This window comes from Macaca mulatta, chromosome 1 (assembly GCF_049350105.2).
Source record: "Macaca mulatta isolate MMU2019108-1 chromosome 1, T2T-MMU8v2.0, whole genome shotgun sequence".
In the NCBI taxonomy this organism is placed as follows: Eukaryota; Metazoa; Chordata; class Mammalia; order Primates; family Cercopithecidae; genus Macaca; species Macaca mulatta.
In genome coordinates, this window is record NC_133406.1 from 128,819,750 (window position 1) to 128,839,761 (window position 20,012).

Genomic DNA, 20,012 nt, shown 5'->3' on the forward strand with positions numbered 1-20,012 from the left:
GTCTGAGCTGTCATCTCCATTTGACAAGCATGGAAACTGAAGCTCGCAGAGGCAGGTAATTTGTGCAAGATTACAAAACTTCTAAGTGGTGATACTGAGACTCAAACTTTGAATTCAAACCTTGGATTCAAAGCCTAAATCCAAAGCTAGGGTTTAAACTTTTTTTTTTTTAATTACGCTGCTTCCCAGCCAATCATCTTTTAATAATAGAACTGCTGCTACCATATGGGGTTTCTCCCCCATATCTGGTCCATGTGGTACTGAATATCAGGAAGACCCTCTTCCTGGTATTCAGTGCCAACCCGGAGCTGTTGCTTTGTTGGAGAGGGAGGACAGGTGGTTCTGGGGTCACTATGACTCTCATAAATTACTGATCCTGGCACTGGTGTGTGTGTGTGTGTGTGTGTGTGTGTGTGTGTGTGTGTGTGTGTGTGTGTAGCTGGGCTGTCTCAGTGCTATCCACAGGGGAGCTCCTATAAAGGGCTCCATCTCTGGCCTCACAGCTATCAGATCATTGAGATGTGGAAGCTGTTGCTGTGGGTTGGTGAGTGTGGCAGGTCCCAGCAGTGTCACTCAGTCCAGGAGGTGCCAGGCTTTATGAGTTTGTCATCTCTTTGGTTCCTGAGAGAGCAGCCTGAGACTCAGGGGGCCTGGATTAGATAGAGATGGGATGGGCTATAGTGAACGGTCAGAGGTCAGAGGGCCCCAGGGAGAAATGGTCAGAGCAGTGGTTCTGCAATCTGGTGGCACATTAGAAATTTTAAATGCTCGAGTTCCACCTTGGACCAGTTCCATCAGAATCTCTGCATGACCAGCCAGGATATCAGTGCTTCTTAATTTGCAGCCAGGGTTGAGAACCACTAGCCTCAAGCTTTTTCTGGGACTTCTAAGACTCATCGTTGTCCCTGAGCAAAGCATGAGCATATACATGTGTTTATCAGAAGAAAAGGAACTTCTATCTAGCTCCACTGGTCCAACTTTAGAGACTAGGAAATGAGTGAATGGTGTGTGTGTCCCCATTTGTACGTCTGCATCTGCGTAAGGTGCTGTGTTGGTGGGCGCCCTTGCTAACCAGAGGGTGTGCTGTGGTATGCCACTCTGGGGAGGGTGTGAATCTCTGTGTGACTCCTCCCTTTGCTTCCCGCAGGGCTGGTTCTTGTGCTGAAACACCACGATGGTAAGGAAACTGTGTTTTCCCTTCCAGAGCCAGGGAGAGTCTCTGGCTGAGAAGTCCTCCACACTGAGTGTCCCCTGCAGCCACCTTTCCCTGGCTCCTCTGACAGGGATTAGGGATCCAACACAGTTTCTCAGAGGGTTTTTGGTCACCTGCTGTTTGTGTCTCTGACTGTGTGCCTTGGTCCAGACTTGAGAATCCATTCTGACCAGGATTTCACGAGGCATTCTCTTCTTCCCGAGACCTCAGCAGTGGGGGAGGAATAGAACCACAGTGTAGTTTTGAGGTGTACTTCAGGGCCAGGGAGAGAGGATGTGAAAATGTGGCCCGGTCTCTTGGGCTGCTGCGTTCACATTGCTTTCTGGAAGCTGAGCTCCATCCACTCCCTTGGTTTCTGTCAACTAATGTGTGCTCTCCCTTACCAGGTGCTGCCCATAAACTGGTGTGTTATTTCACCAACTGGGCACACAGTCGGCCAGGCCCCGCCTCGATCTTGCCCCATGACCTGGACCCCTTTCTCTGCACCCACCTGATATTTGCCTTTGCCTCAATGAACAACAATCAGATTGTTGCTAAGGATCTCCAGGATGAGAAAATTCTCTACCCAGAGTTTAACAAACTAAAGGAGAGGTGTGTTCATATTGGATGTGGGGGTGGTATTTTCAGATTTCACAGGTATAAGATAACAGTCTATTTCTCTTGTTACTCTTCAACTTTCCTCTATTTCTTCCAGTCCTAGCTTCCTCTCAAATAGGGGTCCAGAGCACCCCCAACTTGAGAACTCCTTGTCACAGACACCTTGAGCTCTTTCCTGCCTCCTTACTTTTGTAGTTGCTGTTGCCTCTGCCTGGAATGTGCTTCTCTCTCTTCTCTGCCTGGCAAAACCCAACTCAACTTTTGAACCTAGTTGTGAGGATTTTAGTTATAATTGCGGTTAAAGTGGGCCTACACATCCCTAATGCTCAACAAATGCTCAAGTTTTTATTACCGTTTATTAGCTATGAGCTACTCCAGGGAAGGGGCAGTGTCTGCTGTGTCGTTGTATCCCCAGTGGCTAGGTCAGTGTCTCACACAGGGTTGGTGCTCAGTAAGTGTTTGCTTACATTTTCCTCTCTCCAGAACTCCTGGGATCTCTCCGTGCCCAAGGGAAGGCTTGTTACTGCATTAATGGTTATAGATGGGCAGGGAACAAGTTCTATGCCACTAGATTATAAGCTCCCTGAAAGTGGGGAGCTTATCTGTGTTGTTCTCTGTTCTAAAGTGCCTAAAGCAGTAAATGGCACATAGACATTGCTCAATAAATATTTGTTGAATAGGAAAAAGAGAAACATTTTAGACTACTCTTTTTTTGGAAACATCATGGGGACATGTGTGAGTTTGGCAGACTTTGTGCAACCTTGGAGTTGTTGGGCTGTGATGGCCCTTGGGTTGATTGTTCTGTCTGTCTTTCTTTCTCTGTCCTGTGCTCATTTCTCTCCTAATATCACCTTCCTCCTTTTCCTTCCCTTACCTCCCATGTCTCCTGTTTCCTGTTTTTCTTCCACGGAGCAAAACAAAAGAATGTGGCAGCAGCTGCCCACTGGAGTGGAGGACCCAGCTCATCAACCCTCTCTCCCACATCATAGGAACAGAGAGCTGAAAACACTGCTGTCCATCGGCGGGTGGAACTTTGGCACCTCAAGGTGAGACTTTGCTGTTATTGTCTTCTCCCTGGGAGGGTGGAGCAGGTTGGCTAGATGTGAAGACAGAGGGGGAAGCCAGCGAGACGGGCGGATCACGAGGTCAGGAGATCGAGACCATCCTGGCTAACACGGTGAAACCCCGTCTCTACTAAAAAATACAAAAAACTAGCCGGGCGAGGTGGCGGGCGCCTGCAGTCCCAGCTACTCGGGAGGCTGAGGCAGGAGAATGGTGTGAACCCGGGAGGCGGAGCTTGCAGTGAGCTGAGATCCTGCCACTGCACTCCAGCACGGGCGACAGAGCGAGACTCCGTCTCAAAAAAAAAAAAAAAAAAATGCTAAGCTTAGTGCAGGCACATAGTGCATGTTCAGTATGTAGCAGCTGCTCTTGTTAGCACTTCAATCTCCATGAGGCAACATTGAGATGACAAATTGCCTTCATATTTTCTGAAGAAACATTTCCCCTATTTCATGGCTGAGGCTTGGAGTAGAGGCCGTGCTTGCCTTGTTGCCTTAGAGGCATGAGATGCACAAGAGGGAGGCCTGGTGGACTGAGAGTGTGTGAGGATGCACTTTGCAAGATGGAGGAAAGATTTGGGGCAGAGGGGTGAGAACTAGCTCTGCCCAGCCCGGGCTTTACCTCTTCCCCTCTCTGAACACTCCCAGTGCTCCAGATACTGGGCTAGGGCTGTACATGCATTAACCCGTGAACACTTGGAGGAAGCTTACAAAGTGGTTGTATTCCAAACTGGTAGAGCAGAAAGCACAAGTCACGAGTATTAAGGAACTTGCCAGATTTGTCCCAGGTATTCCTCAGAGATTGCCCAGCAAGGAGGTGGCAAACTCACCATGGAACCCAGGTCTATTTATGAGTCTGGTTAATCTTGTAATCATGGCTCAGCTCAGGACTAACCCAGAGTTGCTTAAAGTTCAGCTCCAATAAGTTAGAATTTTTCCAAAGTGTCATCACTATGGAAGAGAAAACAACGTAAAATAGAAAAAAATATCAAACAAGCAATGAACAAAAGAACACACGATCAGGAGCCCCTTATCAGAGCACAGGCCTCTTGTGCCAAGTTATACAGCTCAGGCCCACATTAACTCATAGATGTTTCTGGACATGCTGGCCCTAGACTCATGTTCTCTCCCCTAATCCAGTCAGGTAGAAAATGTCAGTGCTAGGACAGGCTGTGGGAATTGAGTGGTTACCTATGAGGAGACAGCACAGAGAGGGGCGGTGCCTTGCCAGTAGGCATACCATGTTTTGGGGGGCAGAGCTGGACTGAGCCGTTTCTCTGCACCCCAGGCTACCTGCTTGGTTCTGTGCCTGCTGTTCCCTGTGCCATCTGCCCTCGGGGCAGTACGTGGTTTTCAACTTCTTTTAGCTGCCTGAATTCCCTACTCTTGGGTATTGAGCTCCTGGTGCTGGGAGAGGCATGGAAGAAGGTGGGAGAGTTTTGGAGATCTGCCTTCCTTTCCTCCAGCCACATCTGTCAGGCCCACCACAGGGCACCAAGCTTGCAAGGGGCCTTGTAGGAGGTTGTCATTCTGTGGATAGTGTTGTCTTACCCCTGGTCTCCCTGCAGGTTCACTACTATGTTGTCCACATTTGCCAACCGTGAAAAGTTTATTGCCTCAGTTATATCCCTTCTGAGGATACATGACTTTGATGGTCTTGATCTTTTTTTCTTATATCCTGGACTAAGAGGCAGCCCCATGCATGACCGGTGGACTTTTCTCTTCTTAATTGAAGTAAGTCTGGTCTGGAAGCGCCAGAATCCAGAAATGATTCTACTTTTATATATCTGGGCTTATGGCAGGAGAGGAGCATAAGTCCAGGGCCAGGGGCAGAAGAGGGTGACAGAATGTTCTTTTATTGTGAACCCCTGGAGGGTAATACCTGTAACTCCCCAAGGTTGCTCCTTTCTCTGCACCTGGGGCTTGCTCCAGTCCTCCAGCCTAAGGGATGCCTTCTGTGTGCAGCTTCCTGCACTCCCTCAGGCAGTGTCTTTCTGAGTTCCATGCTCCTGAGCCTGCTCGCCACTGCACGATTAAATCATTCACCACATCAGCCCTCATCTGCCTGTCTCATGAGCCTGTGGCATGGCCCATGTCCAACTCACCTTCGTATCCCAGAGCCTGGCTCAGGAGCTCAGTAAATGCTTCTTAGATGACACTCTCCCCAGGCCCCACCTCTTGTTTGTCCAGTTCTCTGTGTCTTTCTGTCTTTCCTCCTAGGAGCTCCTGTTTGCCTTCCGGAAGGAGGCACTGCTCACCATGCGCCCAAGGCTGCTGCTGTCTGCTGCTGTTTCTGGGGTCCCACACATCGTCCAAACATCCTATGATGTGCGCTTTCTAGGAAGGTGAGTGTATATTGCCTTGGTGGGGCAGGACATTGGAGGGAAGCAGGTGTCTTGAGCTCAGAACACCAGAGCTTCCCAAGCACTGTTTTTGAGCTCACCATGTGCCTGCCCTGACGTCAGTGCAAGTTTGGGGCTGGGCTGAGGGGCATGGGTGGTGACAAGGGCTAGCTCCATTATACCCTGAGGCTTTCTTTAGACCTGAGAGGGAGGTGATGTAATATCTGCCCACAACAATGTTAGCACAGGTAGAGTCTTCTGCACAGCTTAGGAGAGAATCCCAGGGACCTGGCCTCTTTCTACCTAGAGTATGTCTGTAGACATACACTATGCAGCAGATGCTAGCATCAGAGGTGGGTGAATTAATAATCACTGTCACACAAACAAAAGTAGGAATGCCCAGTCACACCCATAATTCAGAGCAGTTCTTCATGCAAAAGTTAAAAAGCTAGTCAAAGAGCAGCACATAAATCTTTTTGGACATGTCAGCTCTAGGTATATTTTCTAGAACTTTGAGAATCAAGTATTTACAGAAGAGGAAACTGAGGCAGATGCAGACCAAAAGAGAAATGGGATGTTCCTGTGCGTGAGTGCACTAGAGAGTGGTTTCAACGTGGGAGGAGAGTGAGAGACGCAGGGGACATGGAGTGTGTTAGTGTTGATCTTTTAGCCAGACAGGATTGAGAGAGTCCTGCCCTCACCCAGCTGGGCAACTTCAGGCAAACTAGTTAACCCATCTGAGTTTCAGTTTCTTCACCTTTAAAATGGAGATGCTTACAGTACTTAGGGAATTAGCCAGATTAAAATTAAATTAGATAATCAGTGTAAACCCTTATCCCTGTAACCTGGTAATGATGAAAGCTTTATAAAGGAGGTAGGTTTCAATGGCTCCTGGAATTATGGAAAGACAAGAACAGACTGCTTTTACTCATGACCATTTGTGCAGATGCCTGTTAGCATTTGTATCAGGCCTGAGTGTATTTTCTCTCATCTAACTCCTGCCTACCTCCACAGATACTCTCAGGATGCATAGATCCTCACACACAGCTGTTCCTAACCAGCTGTTTGTTCCAGTGGCAGGTGGATAGCACAGCATGGGCAGGCCCCACAGGCAGAAGGAGCAGGGAAGCTCTGGTGACCAATGTCTAGCTAACTAGCTAGATAGTGCTGTGATGATCTGACTTGAAAATCTGGCTAGCCCAGTCTTTATATCTCTTCCTCCTGCCCCTTACAGACTCCTGGATTTCATCAATGTCTTGTCTTATGACTTACATGGAAGTTGGGAAAAGTTCACAGGACATAATAGCCCCCTGTTCTCTCTGCCTGAAGACCCCAAATCTTCGGTAAGGAAAGGAAAGATCTCAGGTGGCCCAGACATCTGTCCCCCTGAGCTCAGGCCATTGGCTCTTAGTAACAAGGAGGAGTGTGGATTCTTCTTACCTGCAGGCATATGCTATGAATTATTGGAGAAAGCTTGGGGCACCCTCAGAGAAGCTCATCATGGGGATCCCCACCTATGGACGCACCTTTCGCCTCCTCAAAGCCTCTAAGAATGGGTTGCAGGCCACAGCGGTCGGACCAGCATCTCCAGGGAAGTACACCAAGCAAGCAGGCTTCTTGGCTTATTTTGAGGTGATGGGAATAGAATAGCAGTCTCTGTCTAGCAGTTAGGACTCTCCCACCCCAGCTGGAGCAAAGGCCAGGACAAGGGGCAATGGCAAGGGTGAGAGCTGTGGACAGGGCAAAGAGGGGGGCTATTAGGACAAGGGAAATCACTCTCTGGGGTATTTTCTTGTTCTTTGGGGTAAATTATTTGAGCCCTTTGTAAGGGATGAAGGACTTGGTGGAATCTGGATGGAAGGGTTTCATTGTACCCCAAAAAAGGATCTTAAATGCTATACAGGTAAACCCTGACTTTCTGTATGGCCTAAATAAAAATCATTAATATTTGCCATATATATAGTTTCAAACATATGCAGGATTAAAAGAATAGTATAGCCTCTGTACCTCCTCCACATACTACTCACTCAGCTTCGATCATTAATAATTCATGGCCAATTTTGTCACATCTCTGCTGACTCCCTCCCTCCCTACTACTAGATTATTTTGAAGCAATTCCAAGGCATTCTCTACTACAGGTTCTTTCTCTCCACTCCAGCTCTACCCTCTTCATCTTCATCTCAACCAAGCTTGCTATTGAGTGGTGGAAAGAGACATGTTTCCAAGGGAATGTAACTAGCACAGGTGACAATACTAGCCACACAAGTAAGTGTGTGGCTGTAGTGACCTGGAAAGGTCTTATGGAGCAGGTAGAGTTTGAGCGGAGTTTGAAACACGGGAAAATCCTGAGGGACAGGCATGACTAGATGGGAGGGACTTCCCAGGTAGAGGACAGCAGGTACAGAGGGACAGGTTGAGTACTTTAGGCAGTAGCGGAGGTGCTGCAAGTCTCTGCAATCTCTGCTCTGTGCTGGATGGATGAGGGTGTTTTCCTGCTAATCCGATGAAGCGTTTTTAGGAGTGTTGGCAGAGTTGAAACGATGTTCTTGAAGGGCAAAGAAGCTTTGATAGACACTTTAAAGCACCAAAAGCACAAAGGAATGACTTAGACATTAACTTCTGCAGCACAACTTGCATACCTCTACTTGTTTGCAGCATATAGTTTCTAGCACAATGCTGGGCATCCAGTAGACACTCAAATGCTTAATTGATTGTAGCAACCTAGCTCTCCCTGCCTTCAAGAACTTCAAATCTACTAGAAGTTCAGGTGCTAGTTTGAGAACTACCTCTATGGGGCAGTTTGTGCTGGGATCTAATGAACAGGAGAGCCTTGTTTGTGAAAACACTTTGAATGAGATACAGATTTGGTCAAGGATCAGGTATGTTACTCTTACGATTTTGGTACTGGCATTATATCCCTGGCTTGGTTTCTTAAGGATGTAATCCACTCTTTGGCTCCCTGTTTCCCATCATGGACAGTAGAGGAAGGAACAGGTTAACAGTAGGAATTTATTCAAAATAGAGAGGAACTCATTTCTGAGTGGCCTCTCCATTCTCTCTTTGGTTTACCTTCTTCTCATTCGCTGGTGAGCGATTCTTGGGTTCTTTAACCTTGAGCAAGGAACAACTGTCTCCTGGTGCTTGTCTCCGTGGCACTTTCCAGAACTAACCTGGTGGTCCTCTTGGCAGATTTGTTCCTTTGTCTGGGGAGCGAAGAAGCACTGGATTGATTATCAGTATGTCCCATATGCCAACAAGGGGAAAGAGTGGGTTGGCTATGACGATGCCATCAGCTTCAGTTACAAGGTGAGAGCCTGGTTCTTTCATGCTCCAGCACATGGTTTCTTACTGGCTTCCATGGGGCCCTTTTCTGTGCAATGCATGCATGTGTATCGGGTGGAGGGTGAAAGGTGAGGATGATTAGACCAGGGGAGTTTCAGGCATGCCTACATTTTAGTTCTAACCAGGGTTTCATAATCCCATCTGTTCCAATTCTCTATTCTGAAGAGAAGGAATCTAGGTTCTGAGGGAATAAATAGTTCTCTCAGTTCTTACAGCTTTTTGATGATCTTTTTGGTCTCTTCCTTTCCATTTGGACCAACTAATTTCATAGCAGATAAATAACCAACACAAAGTAGATCATGGTAAGTGCTCTGTAAACATTACTGACACGTAGCAGAAATGAGGAAGTCTGGGAGGGCTTCCTGAGGGAGGTGAGCAGGAGTAGGAAAAGATGATGACATGGGGGAAAGGCTCAGTGGTGTAGAAAGCTTATAGCAGATTCAAAGAAGAATTTGGGTGAAGCAGAGGCTTTTTATAAAGGGACTTGAATGCTGGTAAAGGTGTTCGGTCTTCATCCTGTGGACATTTTAAGGCAAAATCAGGTTTCTACAGGTGGATGACCTTTAATTTTCAAACTTTTAGAACCAAACTGTGACCACCACTCTCCCTTCATGTAAGTGGTATTTTATGAAGTTGGATCTGGCAGGTTTTTATAGTGAACTAAAAGAGAACTGACATGCTCCAGCAGTTCCTAAACCTGCCTCTGTTTTGGAATCACCTGAGAGACTGGATACATGTATAAATCATGGTTCCACTCCTGAATATTCAGTAGGTCTTAGAAAAACTTTGGAAACTATTTTAGAATGCCTCCACATGTGATCCTTCCAAATGCTAAGTTGACATTTTGGGAGCTCTCAGGGGGGACACAGAGGTGTCCAAGCATGAGATAATGAGGGTCTGGACTAGGGTAGTTGGAAGGAACAGCAGTTGAAAGGTGAGAAATTGTCATAATGTGGCAACTGCTTAGTATTGAGACTTAAATAGAGAGAATTCACAGTTCTCCTGTTACCAGTGATGCAGAAATGCCAGGTGTCGGCTGTTTTGGGGGGCACGTTTGTGTGGGAAGCACCAGAGAGGAAGGCACTCATGAAGATTCACTGTGTAGCTCTTCTGTGCATTAACACTGGGTGAGGCCTGCTGGGGAGGAGACAGATAAAAGAGCGTGGCTTCTCCCATGTGGGATCTTGCTGTGGTTTGGGAATGGGAAGACACAAATAGGAAAGATTAATGACTCAACGCATTTACCCAATTGGATGGAATTAAGTCTAAGACCTGTAGGACGTCAGAAAGGGGATTGACCCCATGTGTTGGGGGAGGCCCTGGGATGAGCAGCAGAGGGTGGTCTTGCTTTGAGGTGCAGTTACTGTAACTTGCAGAACTAGGTGAGGGGACATGAAGCCAGGGTGGGGATGGTTAAGGGATTTTGACACAGAATATCACAGCTAAAAGAGACCTTGGGGATTATTGTTGGGAGATAATTATACCCTGGATTTCTCAGAGTTCCTGCACAGTTTGAGGATTTTGGGCAAAGGAAGCAGACAAGCTATACTAAAAATAGAGAGCTGCTTTCCTCTTTCCCCCAGAGCCATTTGCTTACCTTCGCAGGGAGGACTTGTTTATGTTCCAAGTTCTCTCCTCTCTCTGGAGGGAGGAGGGCCACGTAGGTCAACCATTCTATAAAAGCTCTGAGTCTCATAATTTCAGGGTTCTTCTCTGTAGCGCAGACCCATGTACATGCAGGTGAATTGAACATCTGACTTTCATCACATCGTCCTTTGGGTAATTGGGACATGGAAACTGACTCAAGGTGCTATTCTGGCTATTTTGTTTTGTTTTTTTTTCTGTGAATAATGAATGTTCTGTCCTCTGATCCAGAGGTCTGGGGCGTTGGGGTATGTGAGTATGTGTGTGTGTGTGTGTGCATGTGTGTGTGTACACACAAAACTGACAGGCTAATTTGTTAGCTTGTAAGTAGGATAAAAGTCTCAGAAACTTAACGGTATCAGACTTAATGATTGGGTTCCTCCTTCCTCTTATTTTACGTTTGGGGAAAGTCAACCCCTGAAAGCAGCCAATTGACTTGGCTAAGGCACACAGCTCTTTGGACCTGATGGAGTCTGTCTTTTCCATCAGACTTGACAGAGCGCTGGCAAAGTAATAATAAAACCTGGACTTGAATCTAAGCTCTGCCATTTAGTTGTAGTGGAGGTTTTAAAAAGTGTGGATGAAAGCCTTTATTTTCTCATCTGTGAGAAGAATATAATATTTTGTGCTCTACTGCATTTTATAACATCACTGTGAGATAAGGAAATGAATTTTAAACAGTAGAGGAACATCTACAGTTCAATATGATAATAATGCTGATTAGTGAGGCGGGGAACCCAGAGGGTTAGTAGCTAACTTTTATTGAAGATTCGCTATGTGCCAGGTATTGATCCAAATATCTTATGCATAGGAACTCTTTAGGAAGGCTTATATAGCATTCCTATGTAACATAAAAACATAAGATTCACCTTTTTTTTTTTTTTTGAGACGGAGTCTCGCTCTGTCGCCCAGGCTGCAGTGCAGTGGCCGAATCTCAGCTCACTGCAAGCTCCGCCTCTCGGGTTTACGTCATTCTCCTGCCTCAGCCTCCCGAGTAGCTGGGACTATAGGCGCCCGCCACCTCGCCCGGCTAGTTTTTTTTTTTTTTTTTTTTTCCAGTAGAGACGGGGTTTCACCGTGTTAGCCAGGATGGTCCCAATCTGCTGACCTCGTGATCCGCCCGTCTCGGCCTCCCAAAGTGCTGGGATTACAGGCTTGAGCCACCGCGCCTGGCCAAGATTCACCATTTTAACCATTTTAAAGTCTGAAATTCAGTGGCATTAAATACTTTCATATTGTTTTATAATTATCACCACTATCCATCTCCAGAACTTTTTCATCTTCTCAAATGGAAACCCTGTGCCCGTTAAACAGTAACTTCCCCTTCCTCCTTCCCCCATCCCCTGGCAGCCACCATTCTATTTTCTGTTTCTGTGAATTTGACTACTCTAGGTGCCACACATAAGTGGAGTCATACACTGTTTCTTATTTTGTGTCTGGCTTATTTCACTTAGCATAGTGTCTTCGCGCTTCATCCATATTGTATGTAGTATGTGCGTGTAAGAGTCTTTTGGGTCTAAAAATGTTGAACATGTTATTATCCTCTTTTTTTTTTTTCTTAAACAAATGAGGCGGTTAAGGCACATAAGGGTTACATAACTTTTTCAAGATCCCATAGCTAATAAGCAGTAAAGCTAGATTCAAATGCAGGCTACACTCCTAACCACTCTGCTACATTGCTTCCTGAGGGACTATCTTCAGTTTTTTGCCATTGTACCCAGTCTGGAGAGTGCCAAGTACAGAGGGTTGACTGACTGTTACTTTTCCAGGCGTGGTTTATAAGGCGAGAGCATTTTGGGGGGGCCATGGTGTGGACATTGGACATGGATGACGTCAGGGGCACTTTCTGTGGCACTGGCCCTTTCCCCCTTGTCTACGTATTGAATGATATCCTGGTTCGGGCTGGTAAGTAGCTGTGACCTAGAAGCTGGGGTTGGAAGTTGCATAACCAGGCACTGGGTGAGTCCCTTCTGCTAGATCTAAATGCCTTGGTGGGGCAACATGACATCGAGGGGAGAGAAAAAGCTTTGCCAGGCCGATATGTTTTCCAGTCTTTGCTGGGATACTTGGCCCTTATTTGACCTCTTTGAGTTTCCTTTGTTCTATCTAAAATGGGAATAATCTATATACTCATGACATTATTATAAGAGCTAAGTGAGCTATGGAATGAAAATTCTCATAGTTAGCACTCAATATATGTTATTTCTTTCTTTCTTTCTCTTACTCTCATGGGCAAGGGCTGAGGGAATTAGGTTTCTTTTGGTATCTCTTTTTGATGGTAGAGGCTACCCTGGCAATTAGGAAATGGAAACTAGCATGCAAGGGGTGAAGCATCCTTACAGATGGTTTATAATCCTCATTTTATGGGTAATGCGACTGGAGCTCAGTCAGGTCAAGTCTTTAGGTGGGCCCCAGTCTCATTGTTCACAGCATGCTGTCTCCAGCCTCCTTGCTTTGTTCCTGGTGCCTCCTACAACATAGAGACATAAGAAGCTTCTCCTTGAGGATTCATCAAGTAATTCTTTAGCATTAGGCCTCGAGGGCAAGGTTTTGCTGATGGTGCAATCAGAGATGTCACAGTGAGGGCTTGAGCACAAGGAATGGGTGGGCTCCTTTCTGGGGTCATTCATGGAAAATGTAGCAAATCCACTGAGTGCCTGTGGGTGTCTGGGACCTGTGAACATGATGGGGTCTGGAGCAAGGCTTCTATGTGGTGGGATTTTATCTATGTCCTCAAGTAGGTATAGTAGTAAATCTTCCACTTCTGAATTTTTGGAGCAGGTACTTGAGCGGTGGAGTGGTTCTAGTTCTGCCAGTAATTAATAGGATGAGAATGAAGTGGTAGGAATCTCATTCTTTTCTGTTGATTTTCTTTAGAGTTCAGTTCAACTTCTTTACCACAGTTTTGGCTGTCATCTGCTGTGAATTCTTCAAGCACTGACCCTGAAAGGCTGGCTGTGACCAAGGCATGGACCACTGATATTAAGATTTTGCCCCCAGGAGGAGAGGCTGGGGTCACTGAGATCAATGGAAAATGTGAAAATATGACTATAACCCCTAGAGTTACAATTGTGACCCCTACAAAGGAAACTGAATCCCTTGGAAAGCACACTGTAGCTCTAGGAGAGAAGACTGAGATCACTGGGGCAACGACCATGACTTCTGTGGGTCATCAGTCCATGACCCCTGGAGAGAAGGCCCTGACCCCTGTGGGTCACCAGTCTGAGCTCCCTGGGAAGAAGACCCTGACCCCTGTGGGTCATCAATCTGTGACCACTGGACAGAAGACCCTGATCTCTGTGGGTTATCACTCTGTGACCCCCCCTGGGGAAAAGACCCTGACCCCTGTGGATCATCCATCTGTGACCCCTGTGAGTCATCAGTCTGTGAGCCCTGGAGGAATGACTATGACCCCTGTCCATTTTCAGACTGAGACCCTTAGACAGAATACAATGGCCCCTAGAAGGAAGGCTGTAGCCCATGAAAAGGTGACTGTCCCCTCCAGAAAGATATCAGTCACCCCTGAAGGGCAGACTGTGCCTTTAAGAGGGGAGTATTTGACTTCTGAGACAGGTACTCACCCCCAGGATGGGTAACTTGGGTCTTTAGAGGGAAGCTGAAAACAGGATGATGCTGTCCTCCAGCCCTGTCATCCAGCTCCCAGAACATACTCCTCAAGCTTTTGACAACCACTTTGTTCCTGTCTATGGAAACCATTCCTCTGTCAACTCAGTAACCCCTCAAACAAGTCCTCTTTCTCTAAAAAAAGAAATCCCAGAAAACTCTGCTGTGGATCAAGGAGCCTAAGCCCTGCTGGTGTCAGAAACCAGGGAAAACCCTTGTCTTTTCTTCTAAGTGACATGCTTCCTCATCCCGGAGCAAAACAGGCATCAAAACCACAATAGGCCAATCTCTTCTCCATTAAATAAACTGTAAACACAAGAACCCACCGAGTTCTCTGAGATTCTTTTCTTGAATTGAACTCTGCAACTCAGTTGTCAGCTTCTCCCTTTCAAGGTCATTTTCCCCACTGCTATTTTTGGAAAGATGGAGTTTGTGTCTAGTCTACAATGATGCTATCCTGTGTGGATTATGTGCTTCCTTCTTTGTTATGAACAACTGCTCCCTTCACTTTTGGTTGGAGGCAGAGCCTCTTCTAGAACAGTTTCCGCCACCCTCAAGGGGAGCTGAGATGGGGAGGGGGAAGTTGAGTCATCCAATTATAGTCTCTCCTTGGTAAAATCCTTGTTTTCCCTGAAAAAACAACCCCATCTATTCTTTCCTCAAGAAGTGTTTGAGGAAAACGTATAAAAAAGGTACTTTAAAAATTATTTTCTTATAGTATTACCTTCACACTTCTGCTTGGTCTCCTCTAGAAACACCAGTTCTCACACATTAAACCTTTAATCCACCCAGGGAACATTTTCCTAGGCATGACTGTCCCTCATAAGTTGCTATAGCCACTGGATCAATTTCTAGCCCTCCAATTCTATGAGCTAGCGCTACACAGAGTGGGTGTCGTACCTATCATTATGTTACTTTTTCTTTTGGAAGTGTAGCCTCCAAGTCTTTAATCTGGAGTCTGAAATTAACATGTCCCTAGGATCAGGCACCTGCCATTAAAGCATGTGAAAGCACATGGCCATTTGCTTAACAGAACCTAGGTCATATATGAAACCCTTTTGCCTCTACAAAAAAATTAGCTGGGCATGATGGCTCATGTCTGTAGTCTCAGCTACTTGGGAGGCTGAGGTGGGAGGATCACCTGAGCCCTGGAGATTGAAGCTGCATTGAACCACGATGGTGTCACTGCACTCCAGCCTGGGTGACAAAGCAAGACCCTGTCTCAAAATAAATAAATAAATAAATAAATATTTCTGATGAATCTGTGAGTTGTTTTTCTGCCCCATCTTCTGCATGCACTTTATTCAAGGGCAACTTTCCTTCCAGTTCCTAATTTATCTGTGTTTTTTTCTTATTTATAAGCTTCCTTGAACTTCTCTCTTAGCTATACATTGATTGAGTCTTCTGTCTTTATCCTCTAATCCAAAGCATAGATCAATGGGTGGTCAAGATTCTTGCCTCTATTTATGATAGCTGTTAGTTGCAGATAATGGAATCCACTAAAGTTAATTTAAGAAAAAAGACATTAGATGGTATTAGAGTTTCTGGGAGGATCAGGAAACCAGGATGGGATACTATACATCTGGAAATAACATGTCCAGGAGATATGGATGACTCACTTTTTAAGACATACTGTTAGAGGTCTCAGATTTTACCCTACTTGCAACCTAACAACCTAGCCTTTTGCCGTGTGTGTATGCACACTATAAAAAACAAGACCTGTGGGTCAGAGACAAGGGAATTTATTATTAATAGCAAAAACCAGATCAAATTTTTTTCCCAGTTCCACAAGCTACAAGGGAGATGCAATGAGGACCAAGCTGTGCCTGCACATTCAGTGGGTGCATTTCAAGAGAGAAACCCCAAGATTAGGAAACTATGATGTTATATATAAGGCTGCTGATGACCAGCTCATTTTTCCCCTCTTCTTCCTTGCCCAGAGATAGAGATTTATCTGCAGTTCTCCAGGCTATTTGCTATTCGAATATCCTTGAAAAGATAGTCCAAGATGTGCAGAAATGTCAGATCCATGGAGAATACCTTGGAACTATTCTAGCAGTAATCCCACTGCTATCACTGCCTGCAGCTCAGCATCCGTGATGTTGGAGACTAGATACTAGAATCTCTACCTCTGCTTTCCCAGAAGACCTGGTCTCCCCTATACATTCATTACCTTTATTCTATAATTCACCTAAGTTTCCTATAGGCACATTTGCTTAGCAGAACCTAAGTCACAGATGAAACCTTTACTTCAGGGAATCTGGGAATTCTAGGTTTAGCTTGCTAGCCTATATCACAGGAAAGCATACTGGAGGGGGTTAGAATGAGTACCGAGTTGGGCAATGTTTACAGCTGTAAGGATCACTCTGGGGGTATGCAACGTACACACATACATATTAATTATTCTTCTCATACTTGAGTATCCTAACAACAATTGCAAACAGTGCTCTTATCTAATACAATGCAAAAATTCATCCTCTCAATGAAAATGTGGTGGTGGGGGCAACTGAAAATGGAATACGAGCAGTAACAAATGAACTCTACTTAACAACAATATAACTGCAATGAAGAGGTCAGGAAAGAAAAGTACTAACCTTGGTAATTTTAACTTTGGAAAATAGGATTTTGAATTTATATGAAAAGGGTAGAGACAAAAGGAACTATATATAAATGCTGTACTCTAGTTAGTGAATTTATTTCTTACTGGTGTATACATTAGCGATTCTTTTTTTTTTTAACCTTCAAAAAAGGTTAAAAAAGGTAAACTTGTGTCACAAGGGTTTGTTGTAGATTATTTCATCACCCAGGTATTAAGCCCAATACCCAATAGTTATCATTTTCCCCTCCTCCCACTTCTCCCACCCTCCACCCTCAAGAAAACCTCAGTTTCTGTTTTTTCCTTCTTTGTGTTTATGAGTTCTCATCACTTAGCTCCCACTTATAAGTGAGAACATGTGGTATTTCTTTATCTGTTCCTGCATTAGTTAGCTAAGGATAATAGCCTCCAGCTCCATCCATGCTCCCACAAAATACATGATCTTGTTGTTTTTTTTATGGCTGCATAATATTCCATGGTGTGTATATACCACATTTTCTTTATCCAATTTGTCATTGATGGGCATTTAGGTTGATTCCATGTCTTTGCTATTGTGAATAGTGCTGCAATGAATATTCATCTGCACATGTGCTGTATCCTTTTTTTTTTTTTTTTTTGAGACAGGGTGTCACTCTGTTGCCCAGGCTGGAGTGCAGTGGCACAATCATGGCTCACTGCAGCCTCAACCTCCCCAGGCTCAGGTGATCCTCCCATCTCAGCTTTGCTGGTAACTGGGACCATAGGCATGCACCACCACATCTGCCTAATTTTTGTATTTTTTGTAGAGACGGGTATTGACCATGTTGCCCAGGCTGGTCTCAAAGTGCTGGGATTACAGCTGAGAGCCGCCGCACCTGGCCACATGTGTCTTTATGGTAGAGTGATTTCTATTCCTCTGGGTATATACCCAGTAATGGGATTGCTGGGTTGAATGGTGGTTCTGCTTTTAGCTCTTTGAGGAATAGCCACACTGTTTTCCACATTGGTTGAACTAATGTACACTCCCATTAACAGTGTCTAAGTGTTCCCTTTTCTTTGCAACCTTGCCAGCATCTGTTATTTTTTGACTTTTCAATAATAGTCATTCTGACTGGTGTGAGATGGTATCTCATTCTGGTTTTGATTTGCATTTCTCTGATGACCAGTGATGTTGAAGTTTTTTTTCATATGCTTACTGGCCACATGTATGTGTTCTTTTGAAAAGTGTCTGTTCATGTCCTTTGCCCACTTTTTGATGGGGTTGTTTTTCTCTTGTAGATTTGTTTAAGTTCCTTATAGATGCTGGGTATTAGACCTTTGTGAGATGCCTCGTTTGTAAATATTTTCTCCCATTCTCTAAGTTGTCTGTTTACTCTGTTGATAGTTTCCTTTGCTGTGCAGAAGCTCCTAAGTTTAATTAGATCCCATTTGTCACTTTTCCTTTTGTTGTGATTGTTTTTGGCATCTTTGTCATGAAATCTTTGCCCATTCCTCTGTCCAGGATAGTATTGCCTAGGTCTTCCAGAGTTTTTTAGTTTTTGGTTTTATGTTTAAGTCTTTAATCCATTTTCAGTTGATTTTTGTATATGGTGTAAGGAAGGGGTCCAGTTTCAATCTTCTGCATATGGCTAGCCAGTTCTTCTATTACCTTTTATTGAATAGGGAGTCATTTCTCCTTTGTTTTGTCAGCTTTGTTAAAGGGCATAGGTGTGCATTCTTATTTCTGGGCTCTCTGCTCTGTTCCATTGGTCTGTGTGCCTGTTTCTGTACCAGTGCAATGCTGTTTTGGTTACATGCACTCCAGCCTGGGCAACAAGAGTGAAACTACATCTCAAAAAAAAAAAAGGTTTGATGAGAGGCTGGCAGAGCCCATGGAAACATAGTCCTTGGTGTAGAATTTCACATTTTCTCAGCCTCCCAACAACCTGCAGCTGGAGTGGGAACACTCTGGTGTAATTAGTTTCTGCAGTTCAAACACAGACTTCCAGGAACACTGGTTACAGTCAGGTCCTGTGGAAGAGCCAAGGGCAGGGCAGAGCAGAGCAGGAGAAACTAAATAATTCAGGAAAGAAGTGAAGAGAATATGTCAGTTGAGTTGTGAACACCCTGGAATTAATGTAGTCTAATACTGAAAACATAGCAAGGGCTTCATTAGGCTTCTCCTCATTTTGAGAAAGACAATGTCTACATTCTGCACCCATTTTCCCTAGGACCCCATGTGAAGCTCCATGTTGATCTTCCCAATATCATCATCTACCTTTTATTTTTTTCTCTCATTAAAAAGGTCTTTTTCTTCTGTTATGCAGACAGAGTGAAAGCCAGCTAATTCCAATCTATTTAAGGATTGAGCCGGGTCAGGGTTGAGTTGCAGCTTTTGAAATATTCATCTACTTTTGATTTGTCCCTGTTGCTCTGGAATGACTTCTCTGGGATTTTGTTGGACAGTTGGTGGATATCTATTTCTTCTTAAGTTTTGAAAGACTTAAGGGGGTTCATCTTTCATCATAAGTTTCCAGCTCAACTCTATGGCCTCCTGCCCCGTGTAGCTTCGAATCTTGAAGGGAAGACACACGTTTGAGGCGGACACTTTCCCGTGATAAGTCTTTGTTTTCTAAGCACCAAGAAAACACTGTAAGAGAATTCACTATGAGAGAATTCGCTCTACATTTAGAAGGTTTTGGTAAGGTTACATCATTAGTAGTCTAATATTGAACACATAGCAAATGAGTCTTTCTCATTAGACTTCTACTAATTTTGAGAAAGAAAACATCTATGTTCTGTGCCTGTTTTCCCCAGGACCCTGTGTGAAGCTTCATGTTGCTCTTCCTAGTATCATCAGTTGCCTAGGACATTGTGCCTACCTCTTTCCATTCTCATTTAAAATGTGTCTGGTCTCATCATTCCATTCCTAGCTAACAGGAAAAGCTAAACTACAGGCATGATAATATTAAAAGTAATGGCAGAAAACACAATGACTTTTGCACCAACCTACTAGGAGCTCTGTAATGAACCTGAACTGGCAAAATATGTGTATTTTAACAGGACAGTTTGAAGCCCCATCTATAGAGTTGGCTCATTCCATACTTATTTCTTGGGTACCTATTACATAGAAGCCACTGTGCTGAGTACAGTGCGTGATATTTCCAGAACCAGGCTCCCACAAGTCTTTAAAAATGATGAGAGGAATGACGTATCCCGGAGAACTCAGAGGCTGCTCTGCACTTTACATACATTCTTTCATCTTAGGCTGAGGAAACACTCAGAGAGCTTATCTAGTAACATCATGCTGCAAAGAAGACTGTCCAAATGTAGGAAGAGAGCACTTAGAAAGTTTTCTGGAGTGTTAAAGGGACGAACACTGTCGTGTTAAAGGATTGAGAGGTCAGAGGCATGGATGTGAGATGGGGGAAATCTTAAGAACAGCTGGAAAGGTGATGTTTAGGCTGCTTTGACATGGGTGGGGAAAGAGCAGTCTCAGACAAGACAAATGAACAGGTACATGTTGTCTTCACCTAGGAAAGAGCTGTGGAGAAGATGTTAGGAGCTATTTTCACATCTGACTTGGATTGTGACGCTTTTCAACCTTTCAAAACTCTGTTTTTGTAAGTTAGGAA

The 20,012-nt window shown here is 44.7% G+C and overlaps 1 protein-coding gene across 2 annotated transcripts; it reads left to right on the forward strand.

Annotated features, from left to right (window-relative positions):
• The first annotated feature begins 505 nt into the window (after positions 1–505).
• On the forward strand, positions 506–14,143 carry OVGP1 (oviductal glycoprotein 1). 2 transcript variants are annotated; one of them, NM_001042787.1, is given in 11 exon segments: positions 506–544; positions 1,148–1,177; positions 1,600–1,804; positions 2,800–2,856; positions 4,440–4,605; positions 5,092–5,216; positions 6,448–6,556; positions 6,660–6,845; positions 8,403–8,519; positions 11,969–12,104; positions 13,077–14,143. In NM_001042787.1, coding segments are annotated over 11 exon segments (1,875 nt in total). In that variant the 5' UTR covers positions 506–519; the 3' UTR covers positions 13,796–14,143.
• The last annotated feature ends 5,869 nt before the right edge of the window (positions 14,144–20,012 follow it).